Raw genomic sequence first — 18,027 nt, 5'->3', positions numbered from 1 at the left:
TGAGGGCCCTGGACCCTGATTCAGTGAGTGTTAGGGCACCTGACCTTGGCTCAGTGAGTGTGAGGGCACCTGACCCAGGCCCAGTGAGAGTGATTAGGGGAATCAGACCCTTACTCGGTGAGTGCGAGCAAGGGTACTGGACCCTGACTCCATGAGGGCACCATACCCAGACTCGGTGAGTGTGAGCGAGGGCACCTTATCCTGATTCGGTGAGTGGGAGGGCACCTGACTTTGCCCAGTGAGTGTGAGAGCACCAGACCCTGGCTCAGTTAGTGTGAAAGCACCAGATCCTTACTCAGTGAGTGTGAGCGAGGGCACTGGACACTAACTCGGTGAGTCTGAGGGCACCATACCCTGATTTAGTGAGTATGAGGCCACTGGACCATGACTCAGTGATTGTTAGGAAACCTGACCCTGACTCAGTGAGTGTGAGTGCACCTGAACCAGGCTTAGTGAAACTGAGGGCACTGCACCCTGATTCAGTAAGTGTGAGGGCAATTTACCCTGACTCAGTGAGTGTTAGGGTACCTGACCCTGACTCACTGAGTGTTAGGGCACCTGACCCAGGCTCAGTGAGAGTGAAAACACTGGACTCTGATTCAGTGAGTGTGAGGGCACCCTAACCTGACTCTGTGAGTGTGAGTGAGGGCACCTGACCCTATGAAGGGGTCCCAGGTTAGTGTGTGTGAGGGCAGCTGACTCAATGAAGGGGGGCCAGGTGAGTGTGAGTGAGGGCATATGACCCTGAGTCAGTGCAGTGGTCCCAGGTGAGTGTGAGTGAGGTCACCTGACCCTGACTTGGAGAAGTAGTTCCAAGTGAGTGTGAGTGAGGAAACGTGACCCTGACTTCGATGAAGGGGTGCCAGGTGAGTGTGTGTGAGGGCAGCTGACTCAATGAAGGGGGGCCAGGTGAGTGTGAGTGAGGGCATCTGACCCTGAGTTAGTGCAGTGGTCCCAGGTGTGTGTGAATGAGGTCACATGATTTGGCGCAGTGGTCTCAGGCAAGTGTGAGTGAGGACAGGTGACCCTGACTTCGATTAAGGGGTGCCAGGTGAGTGTGGGCATCTGACCCTGAGTCAGTGCAGTGGTCCCAGGTGTGTGTGTGAGTGAGGGCACCTGACCCTGACTCGATGAAGGGTCCCAGGTGAGTGAGGGCACGTGACCCTGACTCGATGAAGGGGTCCCAAGTGAGTGTGAGTGAGGGCATGTGACCTTGACTCGATGAAGGGATCCGTGGTGAGTGTGAGTGAGGGCACCTGACCTTGACTCGATGAAGGGGTCCCAGGTGAGTGTGAGTGAGGGCACGTGACCCTGACTCGATGAAGGGGTCCGGGGTGAATGTGAGTGAGGGCACGTGACCCTGACTTGGAGAAGGGGTCCCAGGTGAGTGTGAGTGAGGGCACCTGACTGTGACTCAATGAAGGGGTCCCAGGTGAGTGTGAGTGAGGGCACGTGACCCTGACTCAATGAAGGGGTCCCAGGTGAGTGTGAGTGAGGGCACCTGACTGTGACTCAATGAAGGGGTCCCAGGTGAGTGAGGGCACCTGACTGTGACTCAATGAAGGGGTCCCAGGTGAGTGTGAGTGAGGGCACCTGACTGTGACTCAATGAAGGGGTCCCAGGTGAGTGTGAGTGAGGGCACGTGACCCTGACTCAATGAAGGGGTCCCAGGTGAGTGTGAGTGAGGGCACGTGACCGTGAGTCGATGAAGGGGTCCGGGTTGAGTGTGAGTGAGGGCACGTGACCCTGACTCGATGAAGGGGTCCGGGGTGAATGTGAGTGAGGGCACATGACCCTGACTTGGAGAAGGGGTCCCAGGTGAGTGTGAGTGAGGGCACCTGACCGTGACTCAATGAAGGGGTCCCAGGTGAGTGTGAGTGAGGGCACGTGACCCTGACTCAATGAAGGGGTCCCAGGTGAGTGTGAGTGAGGGCACCTGACTGTGACTCAATGAAGGGGTCCCAGGTGAGTGTGAGTGAGGGCACGTGACCCTGACTCAATGAAGGGGTCCCAGGTGAGTGTGAGTGAGGGCACCTTCCTCACTGCAAGAGGTCTGCACTGTATGGAGAAGATCCTATTCTTTCTGGGGTCCTCCGTGGTCAAGTGACGGGGGCTCGCGGTAGACGATTATGGGGTTTACATTTGACTCCCCTTCTACAGTCTTACGATAATCTCTGGAAGGAGTTCTCTCAGTGCGGGAGGGGGTCTCAGGCTTTCAGTGGGCACCCCTTTCTCAGTGCCAGGGGCGCTCCATGTTTGGGGGTGCGGGAGGGGGTCTTAAGCTTTGAGTGGGCACCCCTCTCTCAGTGCCAGGAGCGCTCTATGTTTGGGGGTGTGGGAGGGGGTCTCAGGCTTTCAGTGGGCACCCCTCTTTCAGTGCCAGGGGCACTCCATGTTTGGGGGTGCGGGAGGGGGTCTTAAGCTTTGAGTGGGCACCCCTCTCTCAGTGCCAGGGGCGCTCCATGTTTGGGGCTGTGAGAGGGGGTCTCCGGCTTTCAGTGGGCACCCCTTTCTCAGTGCCAGGGGCACTCCATGTTTGGGGGTGTGGGAGGGGGTCTTAAGCTTTGAGTGGGCACCCCTCTCTCAGTGCCAGGGGCGCTCTATGTTTGGGGGTGTGGGAGGGGGTCTCAGGCTCTCAGTGGGCACCCCTCTTTCAGTGCCAGGGGCACTCCATGTTTGGGGGTGCGGGAGGGGGTCTTAAGCTTTGAGTGGGCACCCCTCTCTCAGTGCCAGGGGCGCTCCATGTTTGGGGGTGTGAAAGGGGGTCTCCGGCTTTCAGTGGGCACCCCTCTCTCAGTGCCAGGGGCACTCCATGTTTGGGGGTGCGGGAGGGGGTCTTAAGCTTTGAGTGGGCACCCCTCTCTCAGTGCCAGGGGGGCTCCATGTTTGGGGGTGTGGGAGGGGGTCTCCGGCTTTCAGTGGGCACCCCTCTCTCAGTGCCAGGGGCGCTCTGTTTGGGGGGGTGGGAGGGGGTCTCCGGCTTTCAGTGGGCACCCCTCTCTCAGTGCCAGGGGCGCTCCATGTTTGGGGTGTGGGAGGGGGTCTCAGGCTTTCAGTGGGCACCCCTCTCTCAGTTCCAGGGGCGCTCCATGTTTGGGGGTGCGGGAGGGGGTCTCAGGTTTTCAGTGGGCACCCCTCTCTCATTGCCAGGGGTGCTCTATGTTTGGGGGTGTGGGAGGGGGTCTAGGCTTTCAGTGGGCACCCCTCTCTCAGTGCCAGGGGCGCTCCATGTTTGGGGGTGCGGGAGGGGGTCTTATGTTTTGAGTGGGCACCCCTCTCTCCGTGCCAGGGGCGCTCCATGTTTGGGGGTGTGGGAGGGGGTCTCAGGCTTTCTGTGGGCACCCCTCTCTCAGTGCCAGAGGGGCTCCATGTTTGGGGGTCTGGGAGGGGGTCTTAAGCTTTGAGTGAGCACCCCTCTCTCAGTGCCAGGGGCGCTCCATGTTTGGGGGTCTGAGAGGGATTTAGGCTTTCAGTGGGCACCCCTCTCTTGCCCCCGCACTGAGAGAGGGGTGCCCACTGAAAGCGTGAAACCCTCTCACCCCCATAATAGAGCACCCCCACACAGAGTGAGGGGTGCCCACTGATCAGGCCCCCTTTCTCAGTGCAAGGGGTACTCTGTCTATCGGAGGGCAGGGGGTGTCTAGGACCTTCTCTGAGACCCCCCTGCCTAGACCGTGCGCCCCTTCGTGTTTTTACCGTCTCTTCTTTGTTTCCCCCTCAGCTGCTCCTGACGGTCGACACGTTGGCAGAGCCGGTGGTGGTAAGTGGGAGCTCTGGGGTGAGGGGGGTTCTACCAGGGTCTGGGGGTGTCTGCTCTGAGGAGTGATGGACGCCCCCGGCCTCTCACCTGTCTCTGCTTTTGGATACCTGCCTGTCTCTCATGAGTAGTGTCCAGTCCTCCCCGTGGCCCCCTCCTAATGTCTCCTCGCTCTACAGGCTGAGTGCCTGTCTCAATGGACTGCTGGCACAGCGCCTTGCTATAGATTGGAAGGGGTGTCGGGGCGCTCTCTCTGCCTCCCCCTCTTCACTGCTTCCTTGCGCGCTGGCAGGTAAACGCTCCCCACTCTCAGCGTCGCTGGAACTGGCTGGCTGTGTTCTTATTACATTTATAAAGCGCTTACTGCCCCTGACGAGGGTTCAAAGCACTTATTCAGCGAGTAGCGCGCTACTCTGGAACCCATAAAGGATTCGTGGTGAATTAGTATAGTGAAAATATGAAAGAAATTTGAGTGGTGGTTGATATGTTAGTCGGTTATTTGGATTGAAATGGAATAGTGGAGGGATAGAAGGGAAGGGTCTCGAATCTGGAGGCGGGGTTTGATGAGGAGAAGGGCGGTGGTGGGTAGAGTCTGGGGTTTGATGAGTAGAAGGGCGGTGGAGGGTAGAGTCCGGGGTTTGATGAGGAGAAGGGAGGTGGAGGGTAGAGTCCGGGGTTTGATGAGGAGAAGGGAGGTGGAGGGTAGAGTCCGGGGTTTGATGAGGAGAAGGGCGGTGGAGGGTAGAGTCCGGGGTTTGATGAGGAGAAGGGAGGTGGAGGGTAGAGTCCGGGGTTTGATGAGGAGAAGGGCGGTGGAGGGTAGAGTCCGGGGTTTGATGAGTAGAAGTGCGGTGGAGGGTAGAGTCCGGTGTTTGATGAGTAGAAGGGCGGTGGAGGGTAGAGTCCGGTGTTTGATGAGTAGAAGGGCAGTGGAGGGTAGAGTCCGGGGTTTGATGAGGAGAAGGGAGGTGGAGGGTAGAGTCCGGGGTTTGATGAGGAGAAGGGAGGTGGAGGGTAGAGTCCGGGGTTTGATGAGTAGAAGGGCGGTGGAGGGTAGAGTCCAGGTTTTGATGAGGAGAAGGGAGGTGGAGGGTAGAGTCCAGTGTTTGATGAGTAGAAGGGCGGTGGAGGGTAGAGTCCGGTGTTTGATGAGTAGAAGGGCGGTGGAGGGTAGAGTCCGGGGTTTGATGAGGAGAAGGGAGGTGGAGGGTAGAGTCCAGTGTTTGATGAGTAGAAGGGCGGTGGAGGGTATAGTCCGGTGTTTGATGAGTAGAAGGGCGGTGGAGGGTAGAGTCCGGGGTTTGATGAGGAGAAGGGAGGTGGAGGGTAGAGTCCGGGGTTTGATGAGCAGAAGGGCGGTGGAGGGTAGAGTCTGGTGTTTGATGAGTAGAAGGGCGGTGGAGGGTAGAGTCCGGGGTTTGATGATGAGAAGAGAGGTGGAGGGTAGAGTCCGGTGTTTGATGAGTAGAAGGGCGGTGGAGGGTAGAGTCCGGGGTTTGATGAGGAGAAGGGAGGTGGAGGGTAGAGTCCGGGGTTTGATGAGTAGAAGGGCGGTGGAGGGTAGAGTCCGGGGTTTGATGAGGAGAAGGGAGGCGGAGGGTAGAGTCCGGTGTTTGATGAGTAGAAGGGCGGTGGAGGGTAGAGTCTGGGGTTTGATGAGTAGAAGGGCGGTGGAGGGTAGAGTCCAGGGTTTGATGAGTAGAAGGGCTGTGGAGGGTAGAGTCCGGGGTTTGATGAGTAGAAGGGCGGTGGAGGGTAGAGTCCGGGGTTTGATGAGGAGAAGAGCGGTGGAGGGTAGAGTCTGGGGTTTGATGAGGAGAAGGGCGGTGGAGGGTAGAGTCTGGTGTTTGATGAGGAGAAGGGAGGTGGAGGGTAGAGTCTGGTGTTTGATGAGAAGGGAGGTGGAGGGTAGAGTCCGGGGTTTGATGAGTAGAAGGGTGGTGGAGGGTAGAGTCCGGGGTTTGATGAGGAGAAGGGAGGTGGAGGGTAGAGTCCGGGGTTTGATGAGTAGAAGGGCGGTGGAGGGTAGAGTCCGGGGTTTGATGAGTAGAAGGGCGGTGGAGGGTAGAGTCCGGGGTTTGATGAGGAGAAGGGCGGTGGAGGGTAGAGTCTGGTGTTTGATGAGGAGAAGGGAGGTGGAGGATAGAGTCTGGGGTTTGATGAGTAGAAGGGAGGTGGAGGGTAGAGTCCGGGGTTTGATGACTAGAAGGGAGGTGGAGGGTAGCGTCCGGGGTTTGATGAGTAGAAGGGCGGTGGAGGGTAGAGTCCGGGGTTTGATGACTAGAAGGGAGGTGGAGGGTAGCGTCCGGGGTTTGATGAGGAGAAGGGAGGTGGAGGGTAGAGTCTGGGGTTTGATGAGGAGAAGGGCGGTGGAGGGTAGAGTCCGAGGGAGGGTTTAGAAAGGCTTCTTTCGGAGATCTGAATAGTACAAGAGGTTTGAGATGATGCAAGGAGGGGTAGCCGAGGGGAGAGTCTAGAAAGGGTTATTTTGGGGATCATAGTAGTGGTATGGGGCTTGGGATGAATGAGAGAGTGGATGTCGAAGATATATTGAGAGCGGTATAGGGTGCGAAATAGGGTAGAGTCATGGATATGCTGCATTAGAAGAAAGTAATTAATATATAGATCCATAAGGACATAAAGCATATAGAGATGCATGAAGGTCGGTAGTATATGTGGATTTAAGTTCGATTCAATAAACTCCGGCTTTCAAGTGTTGTTGTTCTTTAAATTAATGTATTTTTCTTTTTTGTGATTCAATAGTGAAGCAATTGTAGCTAAATAGTTATAAAATATTTACTTATTTATGCAGTGACTTATATACATGTTAAAGCATAGAATAATGTAACTATAAGTAATATGTACCTTTGTTTAGCAGAGCGAACGAATATCTATATTTCTAAAAACATAATTATTCTACATGTTTATACAAAGCAATTCACATATATAGGTGCATATCTATAGTACAAATAAATGCTTGTATACAGAGGGATATGCTGTATATTTCTGTTTGCGTACGGTGCTTATGTGGAAAGAGCCAATTGTTGAGTAGTTTTCTAAAGATAAGGCGGTTATCCATGGACCTTATGTTGTGGGGTAAAGAGTTCCGTAGTTTGGCTGCTTGAACAGAGAAGGATGCGCCGCACATGGTTTTTTTCTTGTATCTTGTGATTTTGAGGAGAGTTGCCCCTTTAGAGCGGAGGTTCCTTTGTTGAATGTGCTTGGTGATTTTATTCCAGATGAAGAGCGGTCCAGTTCCATGTATCGCTTCGTGGGTGATGCAAAACAGCTTCAACATGGATCTTCTGGCAACCAGTAACCAATGCAGGGCTTTCAAGGCGGAGGAGATGTGGTCTCAAGGTTAGATATGCAAGAGTAGTCTGGCAGCCGAGTTCTGAATCCGTTGTAGTCTTTTAGTGGTTGTTAAAGGTGATTCATGGTAGAGGCTATTGGCATAATCGAGTTTAGACAAAAAAAGGGAGATGGTTGGCTGGACCTTGTGTGGGAATCCCAAATGGGGGAAGATTTGTCGCAGAGGTTTTTATAGTAACGAAGCTTGATCTTGCTAGTTTTTCCACTTGGGCATTCATCGACAGCTTGGAGCGCATGATCATTCCGAGGTTTCTTACTTCCTTCGATACTTTAGGTGGTGATCCCAGTTCATCAGGCCAGGTGGCGAGCGGGTCATATGTTTCCACCACACGTGAGTATCTCCTTTTTGGAAGCATTCAGTTTGAGATTGCTCCAAGTCATCCACTGATCCACAGACGACTGAAAATTGGGGAGTTTCCAATGTCTTTGGGGCATTCCAGTTGAAGGAGTATTTGTGTGTCATCTGCATGGTTATAGCACGCAAGTTAAAATTGATTGATCAGTGCCGGCAAGTACTTCATGTAGATGTTGCAAAGCATGGGCGAGATGCTAGAGCCTTGAGGGACCCCTGCTTTTGTGGAGTAGACGAGCAAAGATGGGGTATGGATGACATTAGTTCTGTTGCGAAGGTAGGACGCAATCCAGTCTAGAGCAGTCCCCTCTATGCCGGCTTCATAGAGTCTTTGTTTCAACATGTCATGGTCAACCGTGTCAAAGGCAGCCGAGAGGTCCAAGAGGAGTAGCGCAGCACCCCGTTGCGGTCAACTGTGTTCTTCAGGTTATCCCAGACGGCAAGGAGGGCAGATTCTGTGCCTCTTCCCGGATGGAAACCTGTTTGGAAGTCTGAGAGTGTGTCATTCTCTTCAATGAATTGTGACATCTGGGCGAACGCTGCTCTTTCTATCCGTTTGCCCAGGAAAGGTCCATTTGAGATCAGTCTGTAGTTGTCAGGGTTCAGCGGGTCCCAGTTAGTTTTCTTCAGTAATGGGCGTTTGTATGACTTTGAGTTCTTCTGGAAATATTCCGGTAGTTAAGGAATCGTTGATGATTCTTCTTACTGGAGTGGCAGCAGAGGTTGTTGAAAGAATTGTCTTGGAGGTTTGCAGTGGACACGGGTCCGAAGGGCTGCCAGTAGGCCTGCTTGCTTTGACCATGTCCATAAATTCAACGGGTGAAATGTGTTGGAAGGAACAGAGAGGCTGGGTTCGAGTATTATTGGATTGTTGTTTTGCGAAAGGGTCAGTGCTGGTGCTTTGTCTCTGTTTTAAGTACGAGTGTAATGATTTGCCAGTTTGTCTGTGAAAATCTTGAGGATCGGATGAGCTCCTTCTAGGCAATTTGGTTTACGAAATTCATTGAGAATTTTATACAATTTCTTATTTGCACATTTAGAATTTTGAATTCTGTCTGAATAGTATTTTTCTTTGCTTTTTTGATGGCTGATTTGATAATCTGTTAGGTTTCTGTAGGCAAAATTTGTCTTGTTTGGTGTTTATTTTGAGCCAGGCATGTTGCAACTTTCTAATGTATTGTTTTATCTCTTTTATCTATGTGCTTGTTTTCTTTTGTTCTGTGGTGTGGTTTTGAGTGGTATCAGGATATCAAAAGCTTCTGTAGCCACTCATACAGTGTTTGAACAGAATTTATTGTTTCTAGATCTTTACTGGTTGTTAGTTGTGTTTCTAAGTGTCCCAAATTGAGTCTGTTCCACAGTTGCTAGGTGGATGCGCGTAAGGTGGTTTTAGGTGTGTCGCTTTGTGTGTTATGTTGGAAAGCAAGCAAGTGATGGTCCGACCATGGGACTGGAGTCATTGTTTGAAAGGTCACTAGTTCTAGGATGTGTCCAGTGATGTTTGTGGAAGATCTGACGGAGGGTCAGTGCGTCTAGGCATGCAATTATTATTTTTGGATGGAGCATATTGGGTTTGTCAAACCAAATGTTGAGGTCAACCAGAACGCATAGGTTGGAGTGTAGTGTTATCAGGTTTGAAACATGTCGCCTTGCTTGGTGGAGGTCTGTGAAGGAGCAGGAAGTTACAGGGGGGAAGACGGTGTAGGATTGCATCTGGTGAAAAGGGCCTCCCTATCTTTTATGGAGACGCCGTCAGCTTTACTGATATGTAATGTTTGCCTGAACACAACAGCAGGGCCCCCTCCACTTTTGCATATAATTTTGGAGTGATCGTTTGATAGCAGGACGGGAGCCACATCACCTGCCCATGATTCAGTTATGAAGAGTATGTCTGGTTTTGCCTCAGTGAGGTCGTGGATGTGATGTTTGTTCTTAGAGAGCGATCGAGCATTTATTAGTAGACCGGTTAGAGAATGGCCTTTGGTGCTAGTGTGACTCTGTTTTGTCGAGGAGTGAGCAGTATTTTGTGTGGTTGCAGTTGTGGTGTGCTTAGTGTTGGTATTAGCTGTAGGAGGATGGCAACGACAACCACAAGCAAAACAGGTGAAAAATCATGCAATCACCAGTAGATAGAAACTGAGGTTATGGCTCATCTATTGGAAACATAAATACAGCCTCAACCATTTTAGTGCTGTCCCTGGCTGGAGGCCTCAAAGTACACTTCACCAGTCCAGGAGGCTGGCTGTGCTCTCTCTTCACACACCTGAAGCTGGGGCCTTCTCAGGCTGTGAGGCCCAGCTGCTGTCAGACATCCTGGGGCTGGAAGGACAGGAGAATCAGGGATGCCTTGGGGTGGGGTCTGCTCTCCGTCTCTCTCCTGGAGCAGGGTCTCCTAAGGCTGTGAGACTCAGCTGCTGTCAGACATTCCAGGTCTGAGGGGAGGGGTGACAGTGGGGTGAGGGCAGAGATACTTTAGTGTGGGGTCTACTGTCCCTTTTCACACCTGAAGCAGTGTCCACCGCAGGCTGTGTGACACAACTGCTGTCAGACATCCCAGATCTGGGGGGACAGGTGAGGCAGGATGCCCTGAGGTGGGCTCAGCTCTCCCTGGTCTACCTAAGGCACTGAGATGCATCGGCTGTCAGACATCCTGGGTCTGGGAGGACAGGTGAGTAGGGGACGCCTTGAGTTGGACTCTGATGAACTGGTGGCTGCGGCTGGAGTTTGAGACTAGATGGAAGACTCCCTGGTTGAGGATGGCTACTCACCAGTGCACGTCTCTGCGCTTATCCTCGTCTGGAGCATATGTCCATGCTTCTCATAGGTGCACGTCTCTGTGCTTCTCGTTGGAGCATGTCTCTGTGCCGCTCCTCATCGGTGCACGTGTCTGTGCTTATCGGCGGCCCATGTCTCTGTGATTCTCGTAGGTGCACGTCTCTGTCCTTATCGTCGGCCCATTTCTCTGTGATTCTCTTAGGTGCACGTCTCTGTGCTTCTCGTTGGCTCATGTCTCTTTGCTTCTCCTTGTCGGTGCATGTCTCTGTGCTTCTTGTCGGTGTATGTGTCGGGGATTCTCATCGGTGCTCGTCTCTGTGCTCCACATCGGTGCACGTCTCTGTGGTTCTCGTCGGCCCATGTCTCTGTGAGTCTCATCAGTGCATGTCTTTGTGCTTCTCGTTGGAGCATGTCTCTGGGATTCTCGTAGGTTCACGTCTCTGTGCTTCACGTCTGTTCATGTCTCCGTGCTTCTCCTTGTTCATGCATGTCTTTGTGCTTCTCCTCATCAGTGCACATCTCAGTGCTTCTCGTTGGTGCATGTCTCTGTGCTTCTCCTCGTCGGTGCATATGTTTGAGTTCTCGTTGGTGTATGTCTCCGTGCTTCCCCTCGTCGGTGCACCTCTCAGTGCTTCTCGTCAGTGCTTGTCTCTGAGCTTCTCATCGATGCACGTCTCTGTGATTCTCGTAGGTGCACGTCTCTGTGCTTCTCGTCAGTTCATGTCACCGTGCTTCTCCTTGTTCATGCATGTCTTTGTGCTTCTCCTCATCAGTGCACATCTCAGTGCTTCTCGTTGGTGCATGTCTCTGTGCTTCTCCTCGTCGGTGCATATCTTTGAGTTCTCATTGGTGTATGTCTCCGTGCTTCCCCTCGTCGGTGCACATCTCAGTGCTTCTCGTCAGTGCTTGTCTCTGAGCTTCTCATCGATGCACGTCTCTGTGATTCTCGTAGGTGCACGTCTCTGTGCTTCTCGTCAGTTCATGTCACCGTGCTTCTCCTTGTTCATGCATGTCTTTGTGCTTCTCCTCATCAGTGCATGTCCCTGTGCTTCCTGTTGGCACATGGCTGTGCTTCTCGTTGGTGGATGTTTTTGTGCTTCTCATCAGTGTATGTCTCTGTGCTGCTCCTCGTCGGTGCACATCTCAGTGCTTCTCGTCTGTTCATGTCTCTGAGCCTCTTGTCGATGCTACTTTGGTGGCCCTTCATCGCCATGCCTGGCTACGGGATAGTGTTTTTCCTGAGAACGTTGGACAACAGCTGGTTGACCTCCCCTTTGATGGCACTCTGTTGTTCCGCGCCCCTGCAGATTCTGCCATTCAAGGGTTTCTTGCGTGGCTTCGCCCTCCTCCTCCTCCCCTTCAGTGACCTGACTGTCGGTCTGTGTTTTGGGAGGTGTTCTCCCGTTGTTTTCCTGGGGCCTTGTAACGGGTAGCCCAGGTTATGTGTTCTGTCTGGTTGATGTGCCTTGGGGTCCTTTTGTTGGACCCTTGGTGCTGTTAGCTGCTGGTCCGGCCCTTTGCTGACTTGTGGTTTTGGCTGTTAGTTAGCCCGGTTGGCCCCGAGATTAGGCCTTTTGTCTCTTCTTTATTGGCTGCTTGGTAAGCCGTCTGCGGGTTTTGTCTGCAGGTCTTTTTGTTTTGTCCTCTGCTGCAGAAATTGTTTCCTAAGAGGTGTTAACATGGTTCTTGGGACGTAAACTACCTTATGTGGGGTACTTGTAGCTATTACATAGCTCTGTCCTGTGCTGGGGAGGGGTGGTCACCCTTTCGGGTTCCTTGCTCTCCGTGGCGTCACGATATGTCGCAGGTGCTATTTTCTTGCCAATTGTCTTGGAGCAGCTTGCGCTGGCTCCATCCTTCTCCTTGTCACCTTGTCGCTTGGCTGGTCTGGCCTGCTGTCTGCGGATCGTGTTGTGGCGGTTCCACGCTTTGATCCTGTGTTTTGGCTTGGCCGTCTACCTGCTGCTCCAGTGGGTTTGGCTTTCCTTGGCCTGTGTTCGGGTGGCCGGCTTGGGCCCGTCCTCCGTCTCTCTCTTATTTTCTACCGGTTCCTCCACTTCTTCGTAGGTCAGTGTGTGTGTGGATTTCTGGCCCGGCCCCTGCCTTGGGGTGTGTCCTGGTCTTCCCTGGCCTCTGCCTTCGGCTGGCGTCTGCCTTTGCTGGGTGCGCTGTTCCGTGGTGTTGCCTGTTGCTGGCGACACGTGCCCATTCAGGAATGCTTGTTCTACTCCGTCGTTGTGTTCTAGGTGTGTTTCCTTGCGCCCCTGCCTCTGGTTCCATTGGGGCTTCGCGCACTGGTGCTTTTCTTCTTCCGCCTGTGCTGTTGGCGGTGGCGCCGTTCCGGCCTTGCCCTCTGCTTGCGGCCACGGTGTTTTCAGCTCTTTTCTGTCTCTGTGCATGTGTTTCTTCCAGTGGGACCTGTCTCTGGCTCTGCGTCTTCTCACTGGGTTTGAGGTGGCCCTTGTGTTCCTTGAGGCTTTTGGGGTGCTGTCTGTCCTTGCGGGGTGTTGGGCACTCTCCCTTGGTTGGGCTTGGGATATCCAGGCCTTTTCCTTCTTGTTCTTGTGCCATGTCCCCTACTGGGGCCCTGGTCTCTCCTGGTGGGGAGGCTCTCTCGCAGGACCTCCTCCCTTCCGGGTATGGCTTGGCTATCTAGTCTACGTTAAGGAATCTGCGGCTAGTAGTCTCTATCAGATGTACAAGTTACTTACCTTCTATAACGATGTATCTGGTAGAGACGATTCTAGCTGCAGATTCCTTCTCGAACCGCCCTTCCTCCCTGTTCTGCGAGGACCCTCTGCTTGGTTTTCTGTGCTCTCCTCCCTCTGGGTGGCTTGTCTTCTGTGGGGGTCCTTTTCGTTTTCTGCCTGTCGGGCTTCCCTTCAGCTGGGTTCTCTCCAGTGTGGGGGCCTGCTTTTGCTATTTTGCCTTTGTTGTTGCAATTTCTGATCCCCTTGCGGTCTTCTACGCTGGGGGTTCTTTTGCCTGTCCTTGGCCTCTTGCTCCTTTCAGAGGTTATGACCCTCCTTGAATATGTTGTCTGGGAGTGGATTGCTGTTGCTCCTCTGTGCCGGGCTTGTGGCCCTTTCCTGTGTGGCCTATGGTTGCAGTGTCTCTCTCTTGCAGCGCTTTCCCCTGCTTGTGCCTCCAGCCTGGCTCTCGCCTTGGGTGGCACGTTGGTTCCGTGGAAGGGTGCTTTACGCTCTCCCTGCTGTGGCTTTACTTTTTAAAGTTTTCCGGGTCCAGTCTCACGCCTGGTGATAATTCTACGTTAAGGAATCTGCGGCTAGAATCGTCTCTACCAGATACATCGTTACCGAAGGTAAGTAACTTGTATTTCACTGCTTCTCGTCAGTATAGGTCTCTGTGCTTCTAGTTGGTGCAAGTCTCCGTGCTTCCCCTCCTCGGTGCAATCTCAGTGCTTCTCTGCAGTGCATGTCTCTGTGCTTCTCATCATCGTGCACATAACAGTGCTTCTCTGCAGTACACGTCTGTGCTTCTCGTTGTCGCACCTCAGTGCTTCTCATCAGTATAAGTCTCAGTGCTTCTCATCAGTGCTTGTCTCTGTGCTTTTCCTCATCGGTACATATCTCTGTGCTTCTCCTTGTTGGTGCATGTCTCTGTGCTTCTCGTCGGTGCAGGTCTCTGTGCTTCTCCTCATCAGTACACGTCAGTGCTTCTCGTCAGTATAGGTCTCTGTGCTTCTCATTGGTTCATGTCTCCATACTCCCCCTTGTCGGTGCACATCTCAGTGCTTCTCGTTGGTGCATGTCTGTGTGCTTCACCTCATCAGTGCACATCTCAGTGCTTCTCGTCAGTGCATGTCTCTGTACTGCTCCTCATCGGTGCACATCTCAGTGCTTCTCGTCAGTGCATGTCTCTGTACTGCTCCTCATCGGTGCACATCTCAGTGCTTCTTGTCGGTGCATGTGCCGTGCTTCCCCTCGTCGGTGCACATCTCAGTGCTTCTCGTTGGTGCATGTCTCTGTGCAGCTCCTCATTGGTGCACATCTCAGTGCTTCTTGTCGGTGTATGTCTCTGTGCTTCTCCTCATCAGTGCACATCTCAGTGCTTCTCGTTGGTGCATTTCTCTGTGCTGCTCCTCATTGGTGCACATCTCAGTGCTTCTCGTTGGCGCATGTCTCTGCTTCTCCTCATCAGTGCACATCTCAGTGCTTCTCGTTGGCGCATGCCTCTGTGCTTCTCCTCATCAGTGCACATCTCAGTGCTTCTCGTTGGCGCATGTCTCTGTGCTTCCCCTCGTCGGTGCACATCTCAGTGCTTCTCGTTGGTGCATGTCTCTGTGCTGCTCCTCATCAGTGCACATCTCAGTGCTTCTCGTTGGTGCATGTCTCTGTGCTGCTCCTCATCAGTGCACATCTCAGTGCTTCTCGTTGGTGCATGTCTCTGTGCTGCTCCTCATTGGTGCACATCTCAGTGCTTCTCGTTGGCGCATGTCTCTGTGCTGCTCCTCATTGGTGCACATCTCAGTGCTTCTCGTTGGCGCATGTCTCTGTGCTGCTCCTCATCGGTGCACATCTCAGTGCTTCTTTTTGGCGCATGTCTCTGTGCTGCTCCTCATTGGTGCACATCTCAGTGCTTCTCGTTGGCGCATGTCTCTGTGCTTCTCCTCATCAGTGCACATCTCAGTGCTTCTTGTCGGTGTATGTCTGTGCTGCTCCCCATCAGTGCACATCTCAGTGCTTCTTGTTGGCGCATGTCTCTGTGCTGCTCCTCATTGGTGCACATCTCAGTGCTTCTCGTTGGTGCATGTCTCTGTGCTGCTCCTCATCGGTGCACATCTCAGTGCTTCTCGTTGGCACATGTCTTTGTGCTGCTCCTCATTGGTGCACATCTCAGTGCTTCTTGTCGGTGTATGTCTCTGTGCTTCTCCTCATCAGTGCACATCTCAGTGCTTCTCGTTGGTGCATGTCTCTGTGCTGCTCCTCATTGGTGCACATCTCAGTGCTTCTCGTTGGCGCATGTCTCTGCTTCTCCTCATCAGTGCACATCTCAGTGCTTCTCGTTGGTGCATGTCTCTGTGCTGCTCCTCATCAGTGCACATCTCAGTGCTTCTTGTTGGCGCATGTCTCTGTGCTGCTCCTCATTGGTGCACATCTCAGTGCTTCTCTTTGGCGCATGTCTCTGTGCTGCTCCTCATCGGTGCACATCTCAGTGCATCTTGTTGGCGCATGTCTCTGTGCTGCTCCTCATTGGTGCACATCTCAGTGCTTCTCGTTGGTGCATGTCTCTGTGCTGCTCCTCATCGGTACACATCTCAGTGCTTCTCGTTGGCGCATGTCTCTGTGCTTCTCCTCATCAGTGCACATCTCAGTGATTCTCGTTGGCGCATGTCTCTGTGCTTCTCCTCATCAGTGCACATCTCAGTGCTTCTCGTTGGCGCATGTCTCTGTGCTTCCCCTCGTCGGTGCACATCTCAGTGCTTCTCGTTGGTGCATGTCTCTGTGCTGCTCCTCATCAGTGCACATCTCAGTGCTTCTCGTTGGTGCATGTCTCTGTGCTGCTCCTCATCAGTGCACATCTCAGTGCTTCTCGTTGGCGCATGTCTCTGTGCTGCTCCTTCTCAGTGCACATCTCAGTGCTTCTTGTTGGCGCATGTCTCTGTGCTTCTCCTCATCAGTGCACATCTCAGTGCTTCTCGTAGGCGCATGTCTCTGTGCTGCTCCTCATCGGTGCACATCTCAGTGCTTCTTGTTGGCGCATGTCTCTGTGCTGCTCCTCATTGGTGCACATCTCAGTGCTTCTCGTTGGTGCATGTCTCTGTGCTGGTCCTCATCGGTGCACATCTCAGTGCTTCTCGTTGGCGCATGTCTCTGTGCTTCTCATCAGTGCACATCTCAGTGCTTCTCGTTGGCGCATGTCTCTGTGCTACTCCTCATTGGTGCACATCTCAGTGCTTCTCGGCGCATGTGTCTGTGCTGCTCCTCATTGGTGCACATCTCAGTGCTTATCGTCAGTGCATGTCTCTGTGCTGCACCTTATCGGTGCACATCTCAGTGCTTCTCGTCGGTGCATGTCTCTGTGCTTCTCCTCATCAGTGCACATCTCAGTGCTTCTCGTTGGCGCAGGTCTCTGTGCTGCTCCTCATCAGTGCACATCTCGTTGCTTCTCGTTGGCGCATGTCTCTGTGCTGCTCCTCATCGGTGCACATCTCAGTACTTCTCGTCAGTGTATGTCTCTGTGCTGCTTCTCATATGTGCACAACTCAGTGTTTCTCGTTGGTGCATGTCTGTGTGCTTCACCTCATCAGTGCACATCTCAGTGCTTCTCGTCAGTGCATGTCTCTGTGTTTTTCCTCATCGGTGCACGTCTCTGTGCTTCTCATCTGTGCATGTCTCTGTGCTTCTCCTCATCAGTGAGTGTCTCTGTGCTTTTAGGTGGTGCAGGTCTCTTTGCTTCTCATCGATGCATATCTCAGTGCTTCTCATTAGTGCATGTCTCTGTGCTTCTCCTCATCGGTGCACATGTCAGTGCTTCTCGTCAGTGCATGTCCCTGTGCTGCACCTCATCGGTGCACATCTCAGTGCTTCTTGTCTGTGCAGGTCTCTGTTCTTCTCGCATCAGTGCACATCAGTGCTTCTCGTTGGCGCAGGTCTCTGTGCTTCTCCTCGATGCACATCTCAGTGCTTCTCATTTGTGCATGTCTCTGCGTTTCACGTCATCGGTGCCCATCTCAGTGCTTCTCGTTGGTGCATGTCTCTGTGCTGCTCCTCATCGGTGCACATTTCAGTGCTTCTCGTTGGTGCGGGTCTCTGTCCTTCTTGTCGGTGTATGTCTCTGTGCTTCTCCTCGTCGTGCATATGTTTGAGTTCTCGTTGGTGCATGTCTCCGTGCTTCCCCTCGTTGGCGCACATCTCAGTGCTTCTCGTTGGCGCATGTCTCTGAGCTTATCTTTGATGCACATCTCTGTGATTCTCGTTTGCGCATGTCTGTGCTTCTTGGTGTATGTTTTTGAGCTTCTTGACGGTGCATGTCTCTGTGCTGCTCCTCATCGGTGCATGTCTCTGTGATTCTCGACAGTAAAGGTCTCTGTGCTTCTTGTCTGTGCAGGACTCCATGCTTCCCCCTCCTCGGTGCACATCTCAGTGCTTCTCTTCGGTCATGTCTCTGTGCTTCTCGTTGGAGCATGTCTCTGTGCTTCTCGTTGGAGCATGTCTCTGTGCTTCTCATTGGTGTATGTCTCTTTGCTTCTTGTCGGTGCCTGTCCCTGCGCTGCTCCTTCACGGTGCATGTCTCTGTGCTTCTCGTTGTCTCATGTCTTTTTGCTTCTTCTCGTCAGTGTATGTCTCTGTGCTTCTCGTTGGTGCATGTCTCAGTGCTTTACCTCATTGGTGCTCTTTCACTTTTAATGATATACTCTTCACCGGAGGTTTCTTTTTCCTTAGTCCTTGGTGCATGTTTTTAGGCCTATCCTAGGCAGCGCTTGTGCTGTATTCAGGTATGGACTTTAAGCTCCACCCATCTTTTCAATTGGCTCCGGTTACTGTCCTTTGTAAATGGTGGCTTTTGATTCAGCGCCTTGAGACCCTCACGGGTATGTAGTGCGCTTTACAAATGACTGATTGATTGAGTGATTCATGAATAGGCTTAGTAGTACCTCCTTTTCTCCTGCTGTAACCTCCCGTGAGGACTGCCCCTGTTACATGTGTTGTTACTCAGTATGTTTTATATACAATCTGTGAGCACTATTTTTTATAAAGGACTTTCTTCGACCTGCTGCTGCAGGCAGGACACGCTCTCTTGCCACCAC

General features: G+C 52.7%; 1 protein-coding gene across 1 annotated transcript in view; it reads left to right on the top strand.

Annotated features, from left to right (window-relative positions):
* ENG (endoglin) overlaps nt 1-18,027 on the top strand; it is a 379,947-nt gene that overhangs the window by 261,430 nt on the left and 100,490 nt on the right. The window contains exon 10 of the mRNA XM_085614141.1: nt 3,722-3,760. Coding sequence (XP_085470267.1) covers nt 3,722-3,760 — 39 coding nt within the window. The remainder of the gene's footprint in view (nt 1-3,721; nt 3,761-18,027) is intronic.

The sequence above is a fragment of the Triturus cristatus genome, chromosome 1_2 (assembly GCF_964204655.1).
Source record: "Triturus cristatus chromosome 1_2, aTriCri1.1, whole genome shotgun sequence".
In the NCBI taxonomy this organism is placed as follows: Eukaryota; Metazoa; Chordata; class Amphibia; order Caudata; family Salamandridae; genus Triturus; species Triturus cristatus.
Note: the sequence above shows the minus strand (reverse complement) of the source record. Positions and strands in the feature narration are given on the sequence as shown.